The sequence below is a fragment of the Primulina eburnea genome, chromosome 7, assembly GCF_022965805.1.
Source record: "Primulina eburnea isolate SZY01 chromosome 7, ASM2296580v1, whole genome shotgun sequence".
NCBI classification, from domain to species: Eukaryota; Viridiplantae; Streptophyta; class Magnoliopsida; order Lamiales; family Gesneriaceae; genus Primulina; species Primulina eburnea.
In genome coordinates, this window is record NC_133107.1 from 32,411,529 (window position 1) to 32,431,588 (window position 20,060).

Genomic DNA, 20,060 nt, shown 5'->3' on the forward strand with positions numbered 1-20,060 from the left:
GTTGTTACATAGATGATATTGTTTTTTGTGGAAAGTGCATGCGATTTCTTAAATTTCGTAAACATGTTCTCACTTTTTTCCTACTTTACCACTAGTCACGCCATAACCGATTTACAACCCTTGTTTGTGCATTTTAATTCACTCATTTGGTGGAATGATGTGATATATATACAGTCTATGATAAAAATTCAGTGTTTTGACATGAGAGATCTTTGATACATACCTAGATACTTATGAGTGAAATGAGTGAATCTTGTGAGGAGTTGTTAGACCTCGTGTATTTTAATTACTTAATATATTATTATAGAAGCGATTGTTCATTATGTTGGTATGTTAGCTGTTCAACAATTAAATTGCTTTTATGCACGAAATTTTTTACGGATAAGTAAAGGAAACAGAAGGAGGATAAAGAAATGGGATAATGAATTGAACACTTTTATGCTTGAGAACAAGCATGATTTAGGTGTGAGAGTCATTTAATTTTGAGGATAGTTTTAAGATTTAATTAAATTCTCTCAATTAATATTATCTATTAAATTTATCGTGATTATCACGTGCTCTTGATTAATGATTATACTAATATGTTATCATAACAGGACCGGTAATGAACCAATCCACCTAAAAATTGCGGTTCAACTAGTCTAACAAGTTCAACCGGATAATTGGACCAAAACATTATTATATTATATAAAAAAATAATATATTATAGTAAATAAGATTTTACTCGCATGTCATAACTATTCACAATGAAATAACAATGTAATTAATAAATATCATCATCTCAAATAAAATTAATTGCAAAATATATTACAATATTACGACGACAAGTACAGTATAATCATCAACACTTGAACAAGATAATTGTGGGATCCCGCATTTTTCCCGATATATATATATATATATTAATTTCTATCCTTGTAATTTTTTCTCTCATGTGACACCTAGCTATTCTATTAATATTATTTTTCATTGTAGAGGAAAAAAATTATTTTTTCTTTCTAAAATATATCTTTCTTTTCCCAAATACCTTTTCCTACGATGACATCATTTATAAGAAAATAAAATATAACTAAGTAAAAACTCAAATAACATATAACTATGTTTTATATAAAATAATTTTACTTCAAATTATATTTTATGTGGTTCAAAAATACATATTTTTATATTAAAATTTAATGCATATGTCTATATATATATATATATATATATATATATATATATATATATATTTGATATTTTTCATATCTATCTTGTACATTTAAGTGACCTGAGTATAACAGAACATAAAAAAATTGCACATCCAATATATAAGTGACAGCTCATCGTCCAATATATAAGTGACAGCTCATCGATTTTCACATAATTATGCAAACAGATGTACAACGTATCAAAACTATGTATATATATTCGTCAAAAATTTTAATAGCATTTAATGTTTTGGGGAATGAATGCCCATCTTTCTAAAGCATTTCATACTTGTCCACTCCTGCAATTTTGTGCCTTTTATAAGATTTGTGCCTTTTTTTACATCCATCTTTTCATACAAAAATAAATATGTGAAATAATTGAGTTAAAAAAGAAGACTGAGTATATATAATCAAGCAAAACATGTAGTCCTCTGTTGATCCTACTTCGGTGAAAAAAGACTATTTACTTTCTACCTCCATCTGTCAACCTTTCTCAGGCCAGGCCAGCACAGAACTGATACTCGACTCAAACCTTATCGTCTATTTTCTCGCTAACTAAAGGAATCAATTCCGTTTTCCCTCGTGGAGTCCGAGGTGTTCGAGGGGTACGAGGGGTTCCGGGTGCTTGGAGTGAAAGCTTTTGCCTAACATATCCATAGAAGGTACATCCTGCTAGAGTTATAGCACATCCAATGGCGTTCATCACTGAGATTGGGTTTCGGAAGATCAGCCACGAACATGTGACAGCAACCGCAACCTTAAAAATGAAATAAAAAACAAGATTTCAATATCATTGACGAAGGCGGCGACTAGAATAGAAGCGTGATCACGCCACAGTGATACCAGCAACTGCAAAACCTGGTTCTATGTAGAAGCATGAATAGTATGTACTATCTACCACCGATAGACTTGTCGGTTTACCAGAAATTATTGTAATTGCTAACCTGAAACTCATATGTTTAAACGACGAAGTAGCCATTGCACAGAATTTCCATCACCATGAATTAAAAACAGCCACACAGACCACCAAACGCAATTATTTTTCCCATCTTGGTATATGATGAAAATAAACACATTTTGCATCATCGTTCAGATAAAAACCTTGCTTTGCATTGCTAATCATGGCTACTAAATAAGTGGCAGGTAACAGAAATAAACATTAAAATACAACATATTTTATTTGGTTTACAAGTATTGAATCCCACGTGGTATTTCAACACACAAACATTATTGCTTCACATGACATTAAAAATAACACACAAGATAATTACTATGTATCCAGAATCAACGACTCACCTTTAGGTTCCCTGCAACATTGAATGTCACAGCAGTTGTGGAGTGAATTACATAAAAGATCGAAAAATTCAGGCAAAAAGCTAGAATCCCCGACCCGAAAATAATAATGAGAGATGAGAAAAGCGAGGGACATGTATGAATCCATTCTAGAACCCCCAAACCTTCCATTAGCAAGGCTGGTACAGCCAAGATCATAGTTGCAAATGGCGCCATGTAGTACACTGTGTTTATGCTGCAAGTCAGAAAAAATAATTTCTTAATAATTTAAAATTCTTTAAGGGAGTTGATATTTATACCCTATTTTTTGTTATTTGGATTCCACTTGTGAACAAATTTGACTGATATTTTACACACAAAGTGGAGTGTAGATAACACAAAATGGAATGTAAATATCAACTCTCATTCTTTAAATAAAAGATTATCGTAAACTAAACAAGAAAAAGGAACTCGTACTCATTTTAGGACCATGAATAGAAACGGATGTAAAAGGAGTTAAATGTTACTCTCATCGCCATAGTTGTTAACTTCCTTCTCACATTGCTTGTGGTTTTGGCAAAATGAAGGGGGAAACAAGAGGGCAAAAAACCAATACCTGTCAAATTTGTATCCATGCAACAGAGATTCAGCAAGAATCGTTTTTGTAGAGGTAGCGACACAGCCAAACAATGCAGCACAGAACCCGAGCATATTAAAACTCAGCTCTGTTACAGATGTGACTAAAATCCCTCCAACTGTAGGAATCAAAGAAGCCCAAATTCTCCATTCGAAATACTTGTTCCAGATCAGCCACTGCAAGACAACTGTTTGGAAGCATCAGAACTCCACGTGGCATTTTCCGTTGACGCAAAAATAAAAATCATAACATAAGATCCATAAAATTTATCAAAACAAAAGAGTTGATTGATGAATGAAGCCACAAAATGAAGGTTCTGTTGAATTGGATCATTATTAACAATGGCTTTCCCTGACAGTAATTATCTAATATGGATACATCGAAATAAATTTTTCACCTGTTGTTGCAGGGGTGAATGATTTGATTGTTTGCATGAAAGAAACAGGAATATACCGCAGGCTCACGTTTCCTAGAACTATGTTGATACAAAATATAAATGACATGGGAAAAATCCGCCTCCATCGATCTTCAGGTTCGACCAAAATGAGCGGCTTAAGTTTTAGCACTTTAATTACCAGGTATGCACCGATTGCTGAAGATATAAAGTGAATGCATGATACCGTTAAAGGAAACTTAAAGTCCAAATTCTGTAAAGGAAAAAACATGGACATTTAGTCAGCCATCACAATTATGGTAGCAAAGATCGATTCCCAAACATTAAATAGAATGATCACAACCCAAGATATCATATCACAAAATTTTATCATATTTATAATATATTGGTAGGACTAATTTAAAAGATTACAAGGACTTTACGAATTGATCATGAAAATGAAATTTGCAAAATTTCATCACAGCTAGCCACCTCCATCACTCAAGGACTGAAATAGGATAATTCATTATTAACTCCCCACCCAGCACAGCTGGTCGCAAGCAAATGCATACTTCCACAAGGGCGAGTTTAAATTAATTTATATAATATCTAAAAAAGTCCCTCCCCCTCCAACACACAAAGAATATAAGATTCGCCCCAGTTTAGCAGCTAAAATCATATAACTCGATACAAACGAGTTCAAATATACTTTCTATGTATTCCCACCTTCATGAAACGCAATCATCTAAAACACTTGTTAAATGCAACATCTTCATGTCAAATAAAATTTAAAAAACATATAAATGTACAGATAGTCAGAACTGATATAAACAAAAGGGCAGAACAAAAAATACAGAGTAAATTATGAAAGTTAAATACATATAAACGAACACACAAACACACACCGTAAACATAGAGACCAGAAGTTGATTCAATCAAATCAAACTGACGATTAACATAAACAATCTCAAGATTATAATTCCCACAAACTCTGGAACATAACCATGATAAATAAACACATTTCAATCTAGATAGTAATACAATCCAAATTCCAAAAGAAAAAGGTAAAGCACAGATCAAAAAAAAAAAAAAAAGAAGCCAATTTGCACAAAACGTCAAACTAAACAGAAACAAAATCCCACCAAATTAAGCTGCATACAAAACTTAAAAAAAGTAAGAACATGAAAATTACGCTGTTTCACTCGAGAATCTTAGCTACAAACAAAGGGAGAAAAAAGAAGAAGCCCACCTGAAAGATCCATTTGTTGGTGATAATGACGGCGACATTGAAACTCCACCATTGAAGAATAGCCAACAGCGATCGAATCACACTCCACTGACACAAAACACTCTCCTCCATTTTCCTTCACCACCCCGATCAGAAATCGTGAAAAGAACTCAATCTTTACCCAAAAACAACAAGAAAACAGATCAACGGAGCAGAAGATGAGAAACCCAGATGAATTTCGGTGGAAGGCGAAGAGATGGTGGAGAAATGTGGCCTGCTGGAGCAGTGGCACGAAGTCAGGTAAAAAAAAATGCATACGATACAAATATTTTATGTGTCGTTCCTACTTTTTTTATTTGATGATGATTTGAAATTGAACTGAGTGGAATCGAAAACGTGTGCGGCTTTCTCCCCACCATCACGCCTTTCGGCTCACTTTTGGTAGTCACACAAATGACACGCACTTTAGGAGGGGTGACACTAGGCAATTAGGGTGGTTTGAATTTATATTTGAAATTAATCCATTTTATATTTAAAAAAAAACTATTTTGATTATATTGTATCGAGAAAATTGGTGAAAAATCATCGATCAAAACATTTATTGGGATTCACTCTCTACCCACAAAATTGTGGTATTATTTCATACAAAATGTAGTACACTTCATGTGGAAATGTGGTACTAAAAAAGTACCTAGAGACTGAACACAAAAAAAATCGACGGCGGAAGACTGAAGGCCAATTTCCCGTGATAATGTACACGCAATATATGTGCTCTAATATATAATAATAAGGTTGGATGATGTGAGCTTATATGAGTTTTTTCTATAAATAATTTAAAAATAAATATGTATTTTAAAAATAATTCAAAAAAAAATTTTGCACAAATATTTTAATACGTGCTTACTAAGCACAGATAGGGGTGGGTACGGTACGATATACCGTACCGAACTACGGTACCGTATACCGTACCGAAAATATCGCTATGGAATTTTTCCATACCGATATCGATACCGAAAATTCGGTATACCGAATGTTTCCTTACCGATACCAATACCGAAAATTCGATATGCCGCACATTCGGTATACCGAATTTTCGGTATGCAAAAAAGTTCATACCGGTACTGTAGAACCCGTAAATTTGACTACGTATATGTCATGCATAATTCCTAGTATTTAAATTAAAATGATTGTTATCGTATGAGTAATTAAATTCTGTTCTTTAAATTTATTTATTTTACGCAGTAGTTTAATCGTCATCTTTTCAGTTATATAAGTGAGGTCGGACCGGAGATGGAGTATTGAGATAAGTTAATAAAGACTTATTTAAGAAGTGGTAATCTAGCATGTTTATTTCATGAATTTATGTTTAATTATTTTATGCATTTTATGCATAATTCATGCATGATAGGATTTGCTTCACGAAATTTTAAAAGTTCGTGCATTAAAATTTTAAGTTGCATTTCACGTTCGAGCGAGGATCGGAGACCGGAGAATTTTCAGGAAAAAAATATTTTATTACATGATTTGTTTTTATAAATTAAGTTAAAGTATTTTTAACTGTATTTTACAAAAATGGGAATTTTTGGGGTATTTTTATCCGCAGGACTTTATTTTTAGCGGTACGCAAATTTTATCGAATCGGGAAACTTTTTGAGGGTTCGGCTAATATTTTGAAAACCTTTCCAACACGAGATATTTTTCGGAAGTGTGCTTGAATTTAATGGGCCCACTTTTAAGCTTATTGAGCTTAATACGTTTTTAAACTTTTAATTAGATGATTGAGAGCCCATTAACCATTTGTTTACTATTTATTAAGCTCCTAAGCACACTTTAACCTAAACCTAATATTTACAACTAGCCGACACCTCTCTTCCAATCAGCCGCCTCCTTCGTGAATCGCAGCAACAACAAAAAATAAAAATCGGTGCCTCCATTTCTTTTCCACTCGGCCGTGTGTCACTTTGCTTGATCCTTCACAAAGTAATCACCAGGCATGCCACGTACCTCCCTTGCTCATCATTCACGTCACTTTCATGCATTATTTATGTGCTTGTAAGTGCATGCATCAGTATTCCCGGATACATTCAGTTTTGCATTTGTTTGATACGAAACTTGAGCGTTATTTACATATTTCTCACGATTTTCTTGTGCTGTTTAAGGGGGGGGGGGGGGGGGGGGGGGGCTGTCGATGGTTGATGCTAAGGGCCAAATCCTGTCTCAGTATAGAGGAGATTGGGCTGGAGTCAGCGTGGGTTGGATCTTGGTGTAGATCTAGAGGGGTGTCAAGGTTTGGACTCGGTTTTGGGTAAGATGAGTGCAGCGGGTTATCTAGTAACGAAGGGGCCTAACTGAGCCTTAAACCAGACACTGGTGGGTCTGAGACCAGGCTTAGAAGAGCTCGTAGTGGGCTGGAACCACCTTGCTAGCCGGCTGCACACTTTCAATAGGGGAAGCTCGGGTATGGTGTTGTGAGGTTTCGGGTTCGCTGCTGTCGAGTAGACCTGCATGGGACGATTGCTGGGCTCTGGTAGGTTCTTTAAGGTCTGTTCTAAGTCCATGATAGGTGGGTTCAAGGCTGGTGCAGTCGGAGGAAGTAGGGTCGAGAGTTTTTGTTGAGAAGTTAAGGAAATAGAGGGCAACGAGAGAGGGCGAAGCACTTTGTTAAATTCTGGAATTTCAGCCGTGTATTTAGAGGCCTAATGACATCATTTTTTGAGCATTATGGGGTTTTTAAGATATGGTAAAAAGTTGGGAGAAATTTGGTTGAGAGTCGGTTCGATTCGGGATAAAACCGGGACCTCGGTCCAAGTTTTAAAACAAATCAATTAATTTTGAGATTTTGGCTCGAATTTACGTCTAGGATTATTTTAATAATGTTTTGGGATATTTTAAGGATTTTGGTAAGCTTCGGGTCAATTTTAGAGGTCCAGGGGTAAAATGGTAATTTTCGGGTTTCCAGGGGCAAAATGGTAATTTTGCACCCGGAGTGAGATTTTAGTCCTAGCAGCGCCCTGAGCACAAATCATGATATTTTTAAATGTTCATGCATCACGTTTATGATTTTTACGCTATTATAATAATTATGGTGCATGCTTAATTTAAAGGAATTAAGTGAGGAAGAGAAGAGCACTCCGTCTCCGCCGCGCCGCGTCGTTATTTCGTTTATTTTCTGTCAAAACAAACCAAGGCATGTTTATATCTTCTTTCACTCTTCAATCAAGTCATATAGGTATTTTTAAAATATCGCAAGTACATGATTTTAATGCAAGAAGATCGAAATTGTTCCTATTTAATTATGTTGGCTAATTATATTACGTGCATAGAAAATATTCATTTTTGAGATTTATGCGATATTGCTTGTGGTCATCTCACTATCATGGGAGCATTATTTTACCCGGTCTCCAGTTACCGGTCATGGGAGCATTATTTTACCCGGTCGTCAGTTACCGGTCATGGTAGCATTGTATTATCCGGTCGCCAGTTACCGGTCAGTTCAGTTCAGTTCAGTGCAGGGGCCACTTGCGTAGACCATAATCTCACCAGAAAATTTATTACAAGTTATTTCAGTGAGGGCTCCAAGGAGCAAACATTTCTACCATGAGTTTTTCAGTTCAGCTATGCACGTATTATAATTGCTCATGATAAATTATTTTCACGATTATGCCCCATGACATGATAATTTTACTCCCATGCAAATTTTACTATATTATTTACTCGTTATTTACGATATATGCATGTTGAGTCTTTAGACTCACTAGACTTGATTGTTGTAGGTATTGCTGATGTCGGGGCCAAGGGCGGGGACCAGTGAGCTAGCTTGGGTCGGCAGTAGTGGAACCCGAGGACCTCATTTTTCAGCATTTATTATTTTTAATTCAAACCATGTCTTTTATGTTGCTGAATTATTTTTAAGTCATTATTTTGCAAACATTAGATTTCTTCCGCCGCTATTTTGAAAAAATTAATTATTCGCAAATTTTCAAACATGAATTTTCGGGCCTTTACAGGTACCGTACCGACACCGAAATTTTTTTCGGTATACCGAACTTAAATTTTAAAAAATAAAAAAAAATTATTTTCGGTATTTCGGTACCGAAAAAAAATATTCCATAACCATACCGATACCGATACCGATACCGAAAAATTTCGGTACGGTATGATACCGTACCGAAATTTTCGGTATACCGATTTTTCGGTAAGTTCGGTATTTTTTTCGGTACGGTTTTTCGGTATTTCGTTATTTAGGTATTTTTTCCCACCCCTAAGCACGGATACTACTCCACATAAGCATTATACGTGCTTGATAAGGACGGATGCTCCAACGTGGAGCATAATCCTTGCTTTTTAAGCACAGACGCTCCACGTGGGCGAGTATCCGTGCTTAAGAAGCACGGATAACGCTCACGTGGAGTAGTATACCTGCTTCATAAGCACGGAACTCGTCCACCTCATACGCCACATCCTTTTTTCTGTGTTTGGTAAGCACGGATACTCAATACTACTCAATTTTTTGTTTTGTTTTTCCTTCAATAATTATATTGATGTACCTCAATTTTGTATTTTTTCTTCAATAATTCAATCTTTTGCAACATTTTAATGTGAATTCTTAAGAATGTCTAATCAGTCAATGAAAAGTTTACAATTTTTTTTTATATTTTATAAACGCGTATTATAATCTATATAATGTTGTGAACTTCGAAATGATTTATTAATTTTCTGTTGCATTCGGTTTAAAATTTTCAATATCCTGAGAAATATCTCGTTGGAGCATTCTGCTCAAATTATTTCTCAAATTTGCTCGACAAAATGTCTAATATCGATGTACTCTTATATTTTGATGGTCATGTAATTATCGATTATAGATCGGTTGAATATAATATTCTATTTGTTAGACCTTTACGAGTATTACGATCTATTAATTTGTTGGAGTTAGTTGAAGTTGTGCATAAAATGTTAGGAATCGATCCAATAAATTTTTCTCTGAAGTTGTCAACTAAATATTCATTCATGGAGAGATCATCTTGGCATGAAATTCAAGTCAATCACGGTGATGATGATACTTTACAGTTTATAATGCAATGTGACAATATGCGCATGTTTCATTTATACGTGGAATCAAATTCAATTGAACATCATGTTGGATTTGATGATCATGAGTCTTACGTTCCACATGCATCCGATTCAGGGTTCAATAACCCACCCGAAACTTCTACATATGGTGGTTTACAGGATCTAGAATCTTATATTCCACATGTTACTAAAGGACTCGGTAATATAAATATCGATAATATAAGTAGGTCTTGGGATCAATATATCAATGTCTCGTTGGAACAAAATGATGCTCCATATTGGCCTTATACAACATTAGATACTAGTGCTTGTTGTCCAGATCTTGCCACTAATGATGATATTTCTAGGAGTGATACTGAACTCGATATGTCATATAGCTAGTCTGAAGAAGAAGAAGTGAATGATGATGAAGAAGTGAATACATTTTCAAATCCTGATGAGGGACATCATCTCCGCAACCACCTCATGAGATTTTACAGAAGCAAACCGTACCATTTATTTCTTACACTTCTGAAATGCCATCATTTTTTAATAAATTTTTTGGGGAAGAGCCTCCTGATTCTGTCGATGTACCTTCTGGAATGTGAACAAACTATTATAATTTCGAAAGATGTGAATTATGCGTTAATATGTTATTTAAATATAAGAATGATCTTATTGCATCTATGAAGGATTATTCCGTTAGAGTTTCAAGCGTGAGTAACATGTCATGGATAGCACACGCAGTTTGTGGAAATTACGTTGCATATATCATTCTTCTACGGTCATTTGTAGATGGGGACTACGCTCTTCTTTGAAGGCCAAAACTGGTTATTGAAAAATAACAAAATATGGTGGGCCTCACACATGCATATCTACCTCTGTTGGTATAAACCACCAGAACTTGAACAGTGATATGGTGGCACATACATTATTTGGAGTTGTTCGCTGTGATCCTTCGTACGAGATTAATTATATCATTGAAAAGGTGAAAGATAAATATGGATATCAAATCTTGTATATGAAGGCATGGGGAAGTTTGAAACATTCTATGGAAATTCTTATGGTACATGGGAAAGCTCCGTTCAATTACTTCCAAAATATATGTGTGCTTTGTCCAAATATAATCTGGGAACAGCTGTGGAGTGGAAGCATCTCAGATCCAACATTGAAATGATTAATACTAAACTATGTTTTTCTGGGCATTCAGGCCGTTTATTGATGAGTTTCGGCATTGTCGAAAAATAATTAGTGTATATGGTACACACCAGTATACCAAATACAAGCACAAAATGTTGAATGTTGTCACTCTGGATGCGAACATTCAGGTTCTAATGCTAGCATTTGCTATTGTGAATGAAGAAACATAAGATTCTTTGAAATGGTTCTTGGAGAATCTAGGACGACATGTAGTTTGTGGTGAAAATGGTGTGTGGCTAATTTTTGATAGGCATAAGGAAATTGTGCGAGCAACTGAAGATCTACCCTATTTTCAACCTCTTTATGATGTGCATCGTTTTTGTTTGAGACACGTGTGTTCAAATTTTAATTCTAAATTCAAAGATGTGCATTTGAAATATTTATGGTGGAAGGCAGACACACAAAATCAAATTTGTAAATTTGAAGCAAAAATGGAGGCAATCATCAAAAAAAAAAAAAAAATTTTGGCGCACAGATATTTGGCTGGAATTGCGAAAGAAAAATGAAGTTTGGCTCATGACGTGGTTGGTGTTGTGGGATGATGAAAACCAATATGTCGGATTGTTTAAATAGTGTATGAGGTAAGTGATTCTATGCTTTTCTTGATGCTTTAAATAATGTATGACGAATTCCTGATGCTCGTTGTATGAGATACGTGATCCTAAGCTTTTCTTGTTTTATTACTTTTGACGCATTGCATGATTAGTTATTCCTTGCACAGTAGAGTCTAGTCTGAAGTGTGAACAAGATACACGCACGAGCCGAAGATCGGGAGTTCGAAGATCGAGCACGAAGATGAAAAACGACGAATCTAGGGACAGAGATGCCACCTCTAATTTGTCATCTTATGTTGCGCTTCTTTAATTTCTTGTGTTACGATGTGTAAATCTTCATACATCTTCAAACATGACGTTGTTTTGTGGATATGATGATTTGACGTAGTTGTTTAAATGATTGAATTCCGATTTGGTTTAATTGTATTTCTTTTGTTTTTATTCGACGGCAATTTACTGGCTATAAATTGTTTTGTTTGAAAAAACATATTATACTATATCTCAATCGATTAAAACAACTTGTAGAAATGATATAATTTATACGATGCAACAATGCAAATGGTATAACAATATAAATGATATAGTTCCAATCAATGAGAAGAATCATCATCAAAATTATAATGATACAAATGACTCCCGGTTCCACAAGCGGGTGGATTGCGTCTTCTCGTCCCTCTACGCAATCCAACATCTTCAGGATTTTCCTCATCTAAGTAATCTGGAAAAGTGATATGTGAAATAACATTCCTCTGTGGTCGCATATCATGAAGAAGATGCTGAGGACCAACATTAAGCAGATTTGTGAAACTTTGTATGTTTGACCAAGATGGAGTCTGAAAATCCTGGTGACCAGGTTGACTAGTAGAGGTCATGCAGTATTCAACTCAGTTGACGGAACAGTAGTGCCAAACCCACTTGGTCGCCTAACCATATCACTTCTCCACACGAATGATGACTGATGCGAAAAAGGAGAAGACGTACTGAAATTCTGTAGGACATTAAATTGCCCGACAAAAGTATTGTACGGATATGGTTGAAAATCAACGACATTAACTGTAGGTGATATGTTCATACGGTTATTCGATTATACCATTGAAAATTGTCTTCGTCAGTTTGCATTGATCGCCCGTGTCATACCCCTTTAGCAATATATCTCAACCTACTATTCCACAACTCAATTGAATTTTGATGATAATATCTCCGATTTGTGTTTTGATGACATGTTCTCGTGATATTATGCAGATCATCGTTGTCGAAGGCAGACCTTGGAATTGATTCTCGTCTTCTGAATTGTCGCATCACCCGATCAGGACGATGTATCTCCACGATGTCAAAGAAAATAAGGGAACAAACACATCGACATATTTTTTTGTATTATGAATCAATAATCGTCTTTACATCTAAGTCATTCTTCTAGTAAACGATCCAATTAAATTCTAAAAAAAATTACATGTTATAATTTAAAATTCATTTAATCATAAAAAACTTTAATATTCATTTAATCAGAATTAAATACTAAACATTCAATAATAACTCATTTTGATTCATACGATCTAGAGAATCCCTTATAATTCTTACAGCATGTGTAGGCAAATGTGTGTAACTAAATCTAATTTTCCACATACAATTTAACAAATACAATTACATATCAAAAAATTATAAAAAAAATATACATGATATTACCACAAAAAAAGTTAAATATTACTGTGCACCATATGGAGAAACTGAAAAATATCATCTGTTTCAATGGGGGGGTACAACTAATATTAACCCATCTATGTCGGGGTTAACACATTTAATCTTGCTCTATGCTAATATCATATGGATCAATGGGAGGTACAACTAATGTTAACTCATCTCGGTTGGGGTTAACACATTTAATCCTGCTCTATGTTTATATCTGCTTGTCACAATAAAAATAGTTAAATAAAAGTAACAAAAAAATTGTGTTAAATAATGACATTACATTATTTATACATGCAGGATATATAAAAGTCCAACCATTGTAGTCTTCTCTATACGTGTTGCGTTACACAACTCATGGTATAGAAATGCTAAAAGTATACTGCCCCAACTATAAGATTTTACATTATCAATATCACGTAGCAGTTGCAAAAATATGAGTCTAGCAGACCCTCCTTGATAGTCAGGGAACAATATCCCTCCAATAATCATTAACATTACACAACGAGTATATTTCACAACATCTACTTTTGAACTATCATCATTAACAAGGTTATACATGCAATGGTCGTGTAGTGCAGTCATAGACAAATGACCACCTTTCAAATGTTTTGATGATGGTACAAATCCCAACAAATCCAAACATATATATTGCCATTTTTTTTCTTGATTGCTCGGAAGCGCACGACGTCAAGTTATAGTAAAATATATTATTGAGTACAAGTGTCGATTCCACGAGGAGTGTGTATATAAACGTATATTAATGCTTGTGATTAAAATAGTCTTGACTTTATTTAGAAAAATCAATTTAAGGATTTGATTTTATGAATGACTAAATTGAAAATGGATTTAAAAATAAATAAATATAGATATATATAACACCAAATTTTAGCAAATAACAATGAGATAAAAGATCTAGAGGTCCGATTTCACGCAACTATCCACCATGTGTAATTCTTATAAGCTTTGTTATAAAAGTCCTTTTTATTCATTAGCAAAAAATCCTATTATTATCTACTCCCTCTTCCAAGTAATAAGTAGATATTTTGTAACGTACCGTACTTAACTACTTGAATTTTGCGGAAAAATTAAAAATTTTATTCAAATAAAACATCCGTACGGTCGTCACCCAACATTCATAAAAATATCTTTAAAGTAATTAATCGTCAAATAAAAGTTTGCTAAAAACAACGCTGTCTCAAAACGCCTCCCATTCAAATCAAAACATCAGAGTAGTTTAAAAGTTTGCATAAACATAAACTCGCGGTCCTCGGGTTTAGCCTGCCACTCAGCCCAAGCCTGCCCCTTGGTCGCCACCTCCTGTCTCCTGCTCATCGTACTCACCTGCATCGATCAAGTCTAGTGAGTCTAAAGACTCAACACGTATAAACTGGAAGTAACGAGTACTACATAATAAAAATCGCATGCTTCTTTAAAATAGGACATACATAACTTTAAATTGACTTGCATAAACTTCAACTTGAAATAAACTTGAACTTGAACATACATACTACGACGTGCCATGAACATAAACTTTTCTTAAACATGCTATCATACCTCAACATACTTAACTGCATAATTTTACGTGGAGGATGTTTCAAAGCAAGTGACCCTTAACATGATAAACGCCTGATCAGACACACCACAGTACTGGGCTGACAGGGACGTATCCACTGTCGCATACATAAGATCCCTGTTCATGATTTAACAGGCCGGTTGATCCACGTTCATAATTTAACGCTTCACAACCACGATCTAACCCGTTCATAATTTAACGGGCGGATTGGTCCCCGTTCATGATTTAACGCTTTCCAATCCTTAACTTTCTTTGGTCACAAGACAATTAGCATACCTCCAAACTTAAACATTTTCTTGCACGTCAACATACTTACTAGGCGTTGTGGGATTCATTGGACTTGGACTGGGCCGTTGCTGCGACGTACTAACATGGAATTGCATACTTAACTTGCATAACTTAGACGTAAAATCATACTTACCCCTAAGTTCAATCAACACTTGGGACGTTCTAAAATTTCCCATGACTCGATCATGAAAACATCATATTAAACCTTAACTTAAAACCTCAACCCAATTCCTAAGTGAATGAAAGATTGTACCCCGAAAATAGGAGGACACGGACCCCGTGTCTGGGTCCTGGCTTGGGTCCGTGTAGATACTGTATGGGGTGTGTGTAGAAAAGCAAGGGCACGGACCCCGTCTAAAGGTCCGGGTCAGGGTCCGTGTAGATACTGTAAAAGGAGTACTCGGAAAGGGGAGAGGCACGGACCCCGTGCTTGGGTCTGTGTGGGGGTCCGTGTACACTCGGGTCCTAAACATTGCTGAGGGAACAAAGGCACGGACCCCGTGCGGGGGTCCGGGTAAGGGTCCGTGTGCCTACGTATTTCTGAACCTGCGAGGAAAAACTTACACAATACTTAGTCTCTTAATTAACACATAATGGCACAAGATTCCACAACTCGAGACTATCCTAGGACACCATAGCAGTGAACTAAACTCGTGTAATTGCCCCAACGTGACGACGTTCACCCTACAACTCATACGAACCAAAATACGGTCTTTGACATCAACTTGATTCCTACGACATTTGATTCAACTAGATGACCAATGACCCGAAGCGAACCATTAGTGATCGACCCAACAACATAAGCAAGTACCTACACGCAGCAACAATCACCGGTCGAGCCCCCAACGAAGCCTGCAACATAAAACTTCAATAAACGTATCAATACAAATTTTCTGAAAATCGCAGTTTGAGCAGTCACACGAAAAATATCATAACTCTCTCATTTTTCGTCCAAAAATCTCGTACCTTATATCAAATCGAAGGTATCGAAAAGTTCTACGTTTTTGCCGTTGAAAGTTTTCCCAAAATGTGAACAGAAAAATCGCAGTTTTTGAAAAGACAGCAAAAACGAGTTTTAGATCTAAAATTTTGCCCTCGAAATTGATCCGATCTATACCCCGCTCAAACTACTAACATGATACATAACTTTTACGCATAAAAATCCATGCAACGCATAATATGACTTGATCGACACAGCAAGAACAGAATATACGTGCCTTATGATATCAAACGTTACCGAAAGACGACACCGAAGCGGAGATAGGAGCGAGGTTGATCCGGGACGAACGTGGCACCGTTTTTCCTTGAAAATAACCAACGAAAATCGCCGGGAATATTGACTAAAAGGGGCGGCTGCTGTTTTGCAAAGAACCCTAATCTTTTTCTCTCCAAAATAATGAAATTTTGAATTGTATTGTGTGAGTGTGTGTTTTACGTTTTCTAGTGTGTGTAGAGTGTGTGTGTGCGTGTGTTAGATAATTAGGAGGAGTAAAATTTGCTAATTAATAAATATCAATGCTAATCAAGATGCTAATTAAAATGTTGACTCAAATAACAATTTAATTAAAATACTATCCTTACTCATCTTTAAATAAAACTCTTTAATTAAAATATAGCACACACCATACTAGATTTTAAAAGTTTTAAAATCATAGACTCTCAAAATAATAAAATTTAGTATTCAAACTACTAACATCTCATAAAATACTAAATTTTAAAAGTTTTAAACTCTTAAAATCACTAACTAAACATTTAGGCTCAAAAATGCTAAAACTCACTAAATTATTTAAAATACCCCCAAACTCAACTTAAAATAAAATACCATCTCTAAAATTGCCAAAATCGTCCCCGGGTCTTTTCCTCAATCCCGCTTCGAATAATCGCCTGAAACATGAAACTCGAAAGACATTTCCACGTGCATCACATAACATAATTAATTTAAAATAGTGCATTTACATAAATTATGCATGACTAAAGCTCCTTTAAAATTAATTAAATGCTTTAATAATTTAAATAGATGCATGGGTTATACGTGTACTGAAATCGGGTTCTACAGTTCCTCCCCCACTTATATAAATTTCGTCCTCGAAATTAAGTCTTACCGAACAACTCCGGGTAGCGAAACCTCATATCTGTCTCTGACTCCCAAGTGGCCTCTTCCACTGATTGGTTTAACCACCGAACTTTGACTAGCTTAGTCACTTTGTTCCGGAGTCTGCGCTCCTGTCTGTCGAGGATTTGAGTCGGTCTCTCCTCATAAGACAAATCTGGAGCAAGCTGCATAGGCTCATAACTCAGAATGTGCGAGGGATTAGCCAAATATTTCCTTAGCATCGAGACGTGGAACACATTGTGTACCCCGGCCAGATTCGGCGGAAGGGCTACACGATAGGCTAATGTCCCAACTCTGTCAAGAATCTCGAACGGTCCAATAAACCTTGGACTCAACTTGCCTCTTTTCCCAAATCTCATAACACCCTTCATGGGTGCTATCTTGACGAAAACGTGATCCCCAACGACAAACTCGAGATCTCTCCTCCTCTTATCGGCGTAGCTCTTCTGACGGCTTTGGGCGGTCTTCATTCTGTCACGAATCTTGACCACCACTTCTGCAGTCTGCTGAACTATCTCTGGGCCTAGATCTGTTCTCTCACCAACTTCATCCCAATGAACTGGCGATCTGCACTTCCGACCATACAACGCTTCATAGGGAGCCATACCAATAGATGCTTGGAAGCTGTTGTTGTATGTGAACTCCACTAGAGGTAGTCTAGACTCCCAAGTTCCTTGAAAATCAATCATACAGGCTCTCAGTAAATCCTCCAGAATCTGGATCACTCGCTCAGACTGGCCATCTGTCTGCGGGTGAAAGGCCGTACTAAACAGTAACTTCGTCCCCATAGCTGCATGTAAGCTCTTCCAGAAGGACGATGTAAACCTTGGGTCCCTGTCGGACACAATCGAAACTGGGAAACCATGCAAACGGACTATCTCCTTAATATAAAGCTCCGCATACTGCGTTATGGAGAAAGTCGTCTTCACTGGCAGAAAATGCGCTGACTTAGTGAGCCGGTCCACTATAACCCAAATAGAGTTAAAACCTCTGACTGACTTAGGTAACCCAACGATTAAATCCATAGTGATGTTCTCCCATTTCCACTCTGGGATAGGGAGTGGCTTAAGCAAACCTGCTGGCCTCTGATGCTCTGCCTTCACCTGCTGACAAGTGAGGCACTCAGATACAAATCTGCGGATGTCTCTCTTCATCCCTGGCCACCAATACAGAATCTGCAGGTCTTTGTACATCTTGGTACCTCCTGGGTGAATAGAATACGGAGATGCGTGTGCCTCTGTCAGAATATCCTGTCTGATCGAATCAACACTAGGCACCCACATCCTGTCTCTGTATCTCACGATACCATCTGACACTGTGTACAAAACACTGCCCTTAGCTTCGTCCTTCAGTCTCCATTTCTGTAGTTGCTCATCTGAAGACTGTCCTGCTCGGATGCGGTCTAGTAAGTCAGATTTGACTGTCAGATTAGACAGTCTAGGAGCTCTGCCCTTATGATAAATCTCTAGACCAAACTTCTGAATCTCAGACTGAAGCGGTCTCTGAACTGACAATTGTGCTATGACTGCCACTTTTCTGCTCAAAGCGTCTGCCACGACGTTAGCTTTTCCCGGATGGTAGCTAATCTCGCAATCATAGTCTTTCACAAGTTCTAACCACCGTCTCTGTCTCATATTCAGCTCTTTCTGCGTGAAGAAATATTTGAGACTTTTGTGATCGGTGAAAATCTGACACTTCTCGCCGTATAAGTAATGTCTCCAAATCTTCAATGCAAAGACAACGGCGGCTAATTCCAAATCGTGAGTCGGGTAGTTCTTCTCATGCACCTTTAACTGCCTGGAAGCATAAGCTATAACTCGACCCTGCTGCATCAACACTTCTCCTAAGCCGAGTTTGGATGCATCGGTGTATAACACATAGTCCCCTTGCCCTGATGGCATGGCTAACACCGGTGCTGAAATGAGAGCTTGCTTCAAGGTGTCGAAGCTCTTCTGACATTCATCACTCCACACAAATTTAGCATTTTTCTTGGTTAGTGAAGTGAGTGGCACTGCTATAGACGAAAATCCCCGAATAAACTTACGGTAGTAACCCGCTAAACCCAAAAAGCTGCGGATCTCTGATGCATTCTTTGGCTCTACCCATTCCTTGACAGCTGCCACTTTGGCTGGATCCACTTCAATCCCTCTACTAGACACTATATGCCCCAAAAACGCGACTTTCTGCAACCAGAACTCGCACTTGCTGAATTTTGCATACAGCTTACGGCTCTGCAAAGTCCGCAAAACTGTCCTCAAATGTTGGTCGTGCTCCTCATGGTTCTTCGAGTATATGAGAATATCGTCAATGAACACTATGACGAACTGATCGAGGAACGGCTGAAATACTCGGTTCATGAGATCCATGAAAATAGCTGGAGCATTGGTCAATCCAAACGGCATCACTAAGAACTCGTAATGCCCGTATCTGGTCCTGAAAGCTGTCTTATGCACATCTGCATCCTTTACTCTCAGTTGGTGATACCCTGTTCGAAGATCGATTTTGGAGAACACGACAGCTCCCTGCAACTGATCGAACAAATCTTCAATTCTAGGCAACGGGTACTTATTCTTGATCGTTACCTTGTTCAACTCACGGTAATCGATGCACAGTCTCATGCTCCCATCCTTCTTTTTCACAAAGAGTACTGGTGCGCCCCACGGTGAGAAGCTCGGGCGGATAAACTCCTTGTCTAAGAGTTCTTGAATCTGCTGTTTGAGTTCTAGCATCTCTGCTGGAGCTAATCTGTACGGTGCCTTAGAGATGGGCACTGTACCTGGCATGAGGTCAATGGCAAACTCCACCTCTCTATCTGGTGGAAGGCCTGTGACGTCGTCTGGAAGACGTCTGGAAATTCATTGACTACTGGCACTTCTGAAATAGAAGGAGTGGGCACGTCA

At 36.9% G+C, this 20,060-nt stretch overlaps 1 protein-coding gene across 3 annotated transcripts; it reads right to left on the reverse strand.

Annotated features, from left to right (window-relative positions):
- Positions 1 to 1,565: 1,565 nt before the first annotated feature.
- Positions 1,566 to 5,105, reverse strand: LOC140837460 (UDP-galactose transporter 1-like). Of its 3 annotated transcripts, none has more exons than XM_073203620.1 (5): positions 4,719 to 5,105; positions 3,494 to 3,688; positions 3,076 to 3,283; positions 2,484 to 2,715; positions 1,566 to 1,944 (listed from the first exon to the last, which is right to left on the reverse strand). In XM_073203620.1, the coding sequence occupies exons 1-5, from the start codon at positions 5,011 to 5,013 to the stop codon at positions 1,714 to 1,716; spliced, it is 1,161 nt and encodes a 386-aa protein (XP_073059721.1). In that variant the 5' UTR covers positions 5,014 to 5,105; the 3' UTR covers positions 1,566 to 1,713. The 3 variants fall into 3 exon arrangements, with proteins under 3 accessions (XP_073059721.1, XP_073059722.1, XP_073059723.1); XM_073203621.1 differs by having other exon boundaries at positions 3,494 to 3,743; positions 4,719 to 4,987; XM_073203622.1 differs by lacking the exon at positions 3,494 to 3,688 and having other exon boundaries at positions 4,719 to 5,104.
- Positions 5,106 to 20,060: the final 14,955 nt, after the last annotated feature.

What these genes read in the sequence shown, in the direction of transcription:
- LOC140837460 (XM_073203620.1), bottom strand. Translation starts at nt 5,013, where the DNA reads ATGCATTTTTTTTTACCTGACTTCGTGCCACTGCTCCAGCAGGCCACA. An exon ending in ATTCACCCCTGCAACAACAG is followed by an intron (nt 3,284 to 3,493) that starts GTGAAAAATTTA and finishes GCTTCCAAACAG; the next exon opens with TTGTCTTGCAGTGGCTGATC. An exon ending in CATGGATACAAATTTGACAG is followed by an intron (nt 2,716 to 3,075) that starts GTATTGGTTTTT and finishes TCTGACTTGCAG; the next exon opens with CATAAACACAGTGTACTACA.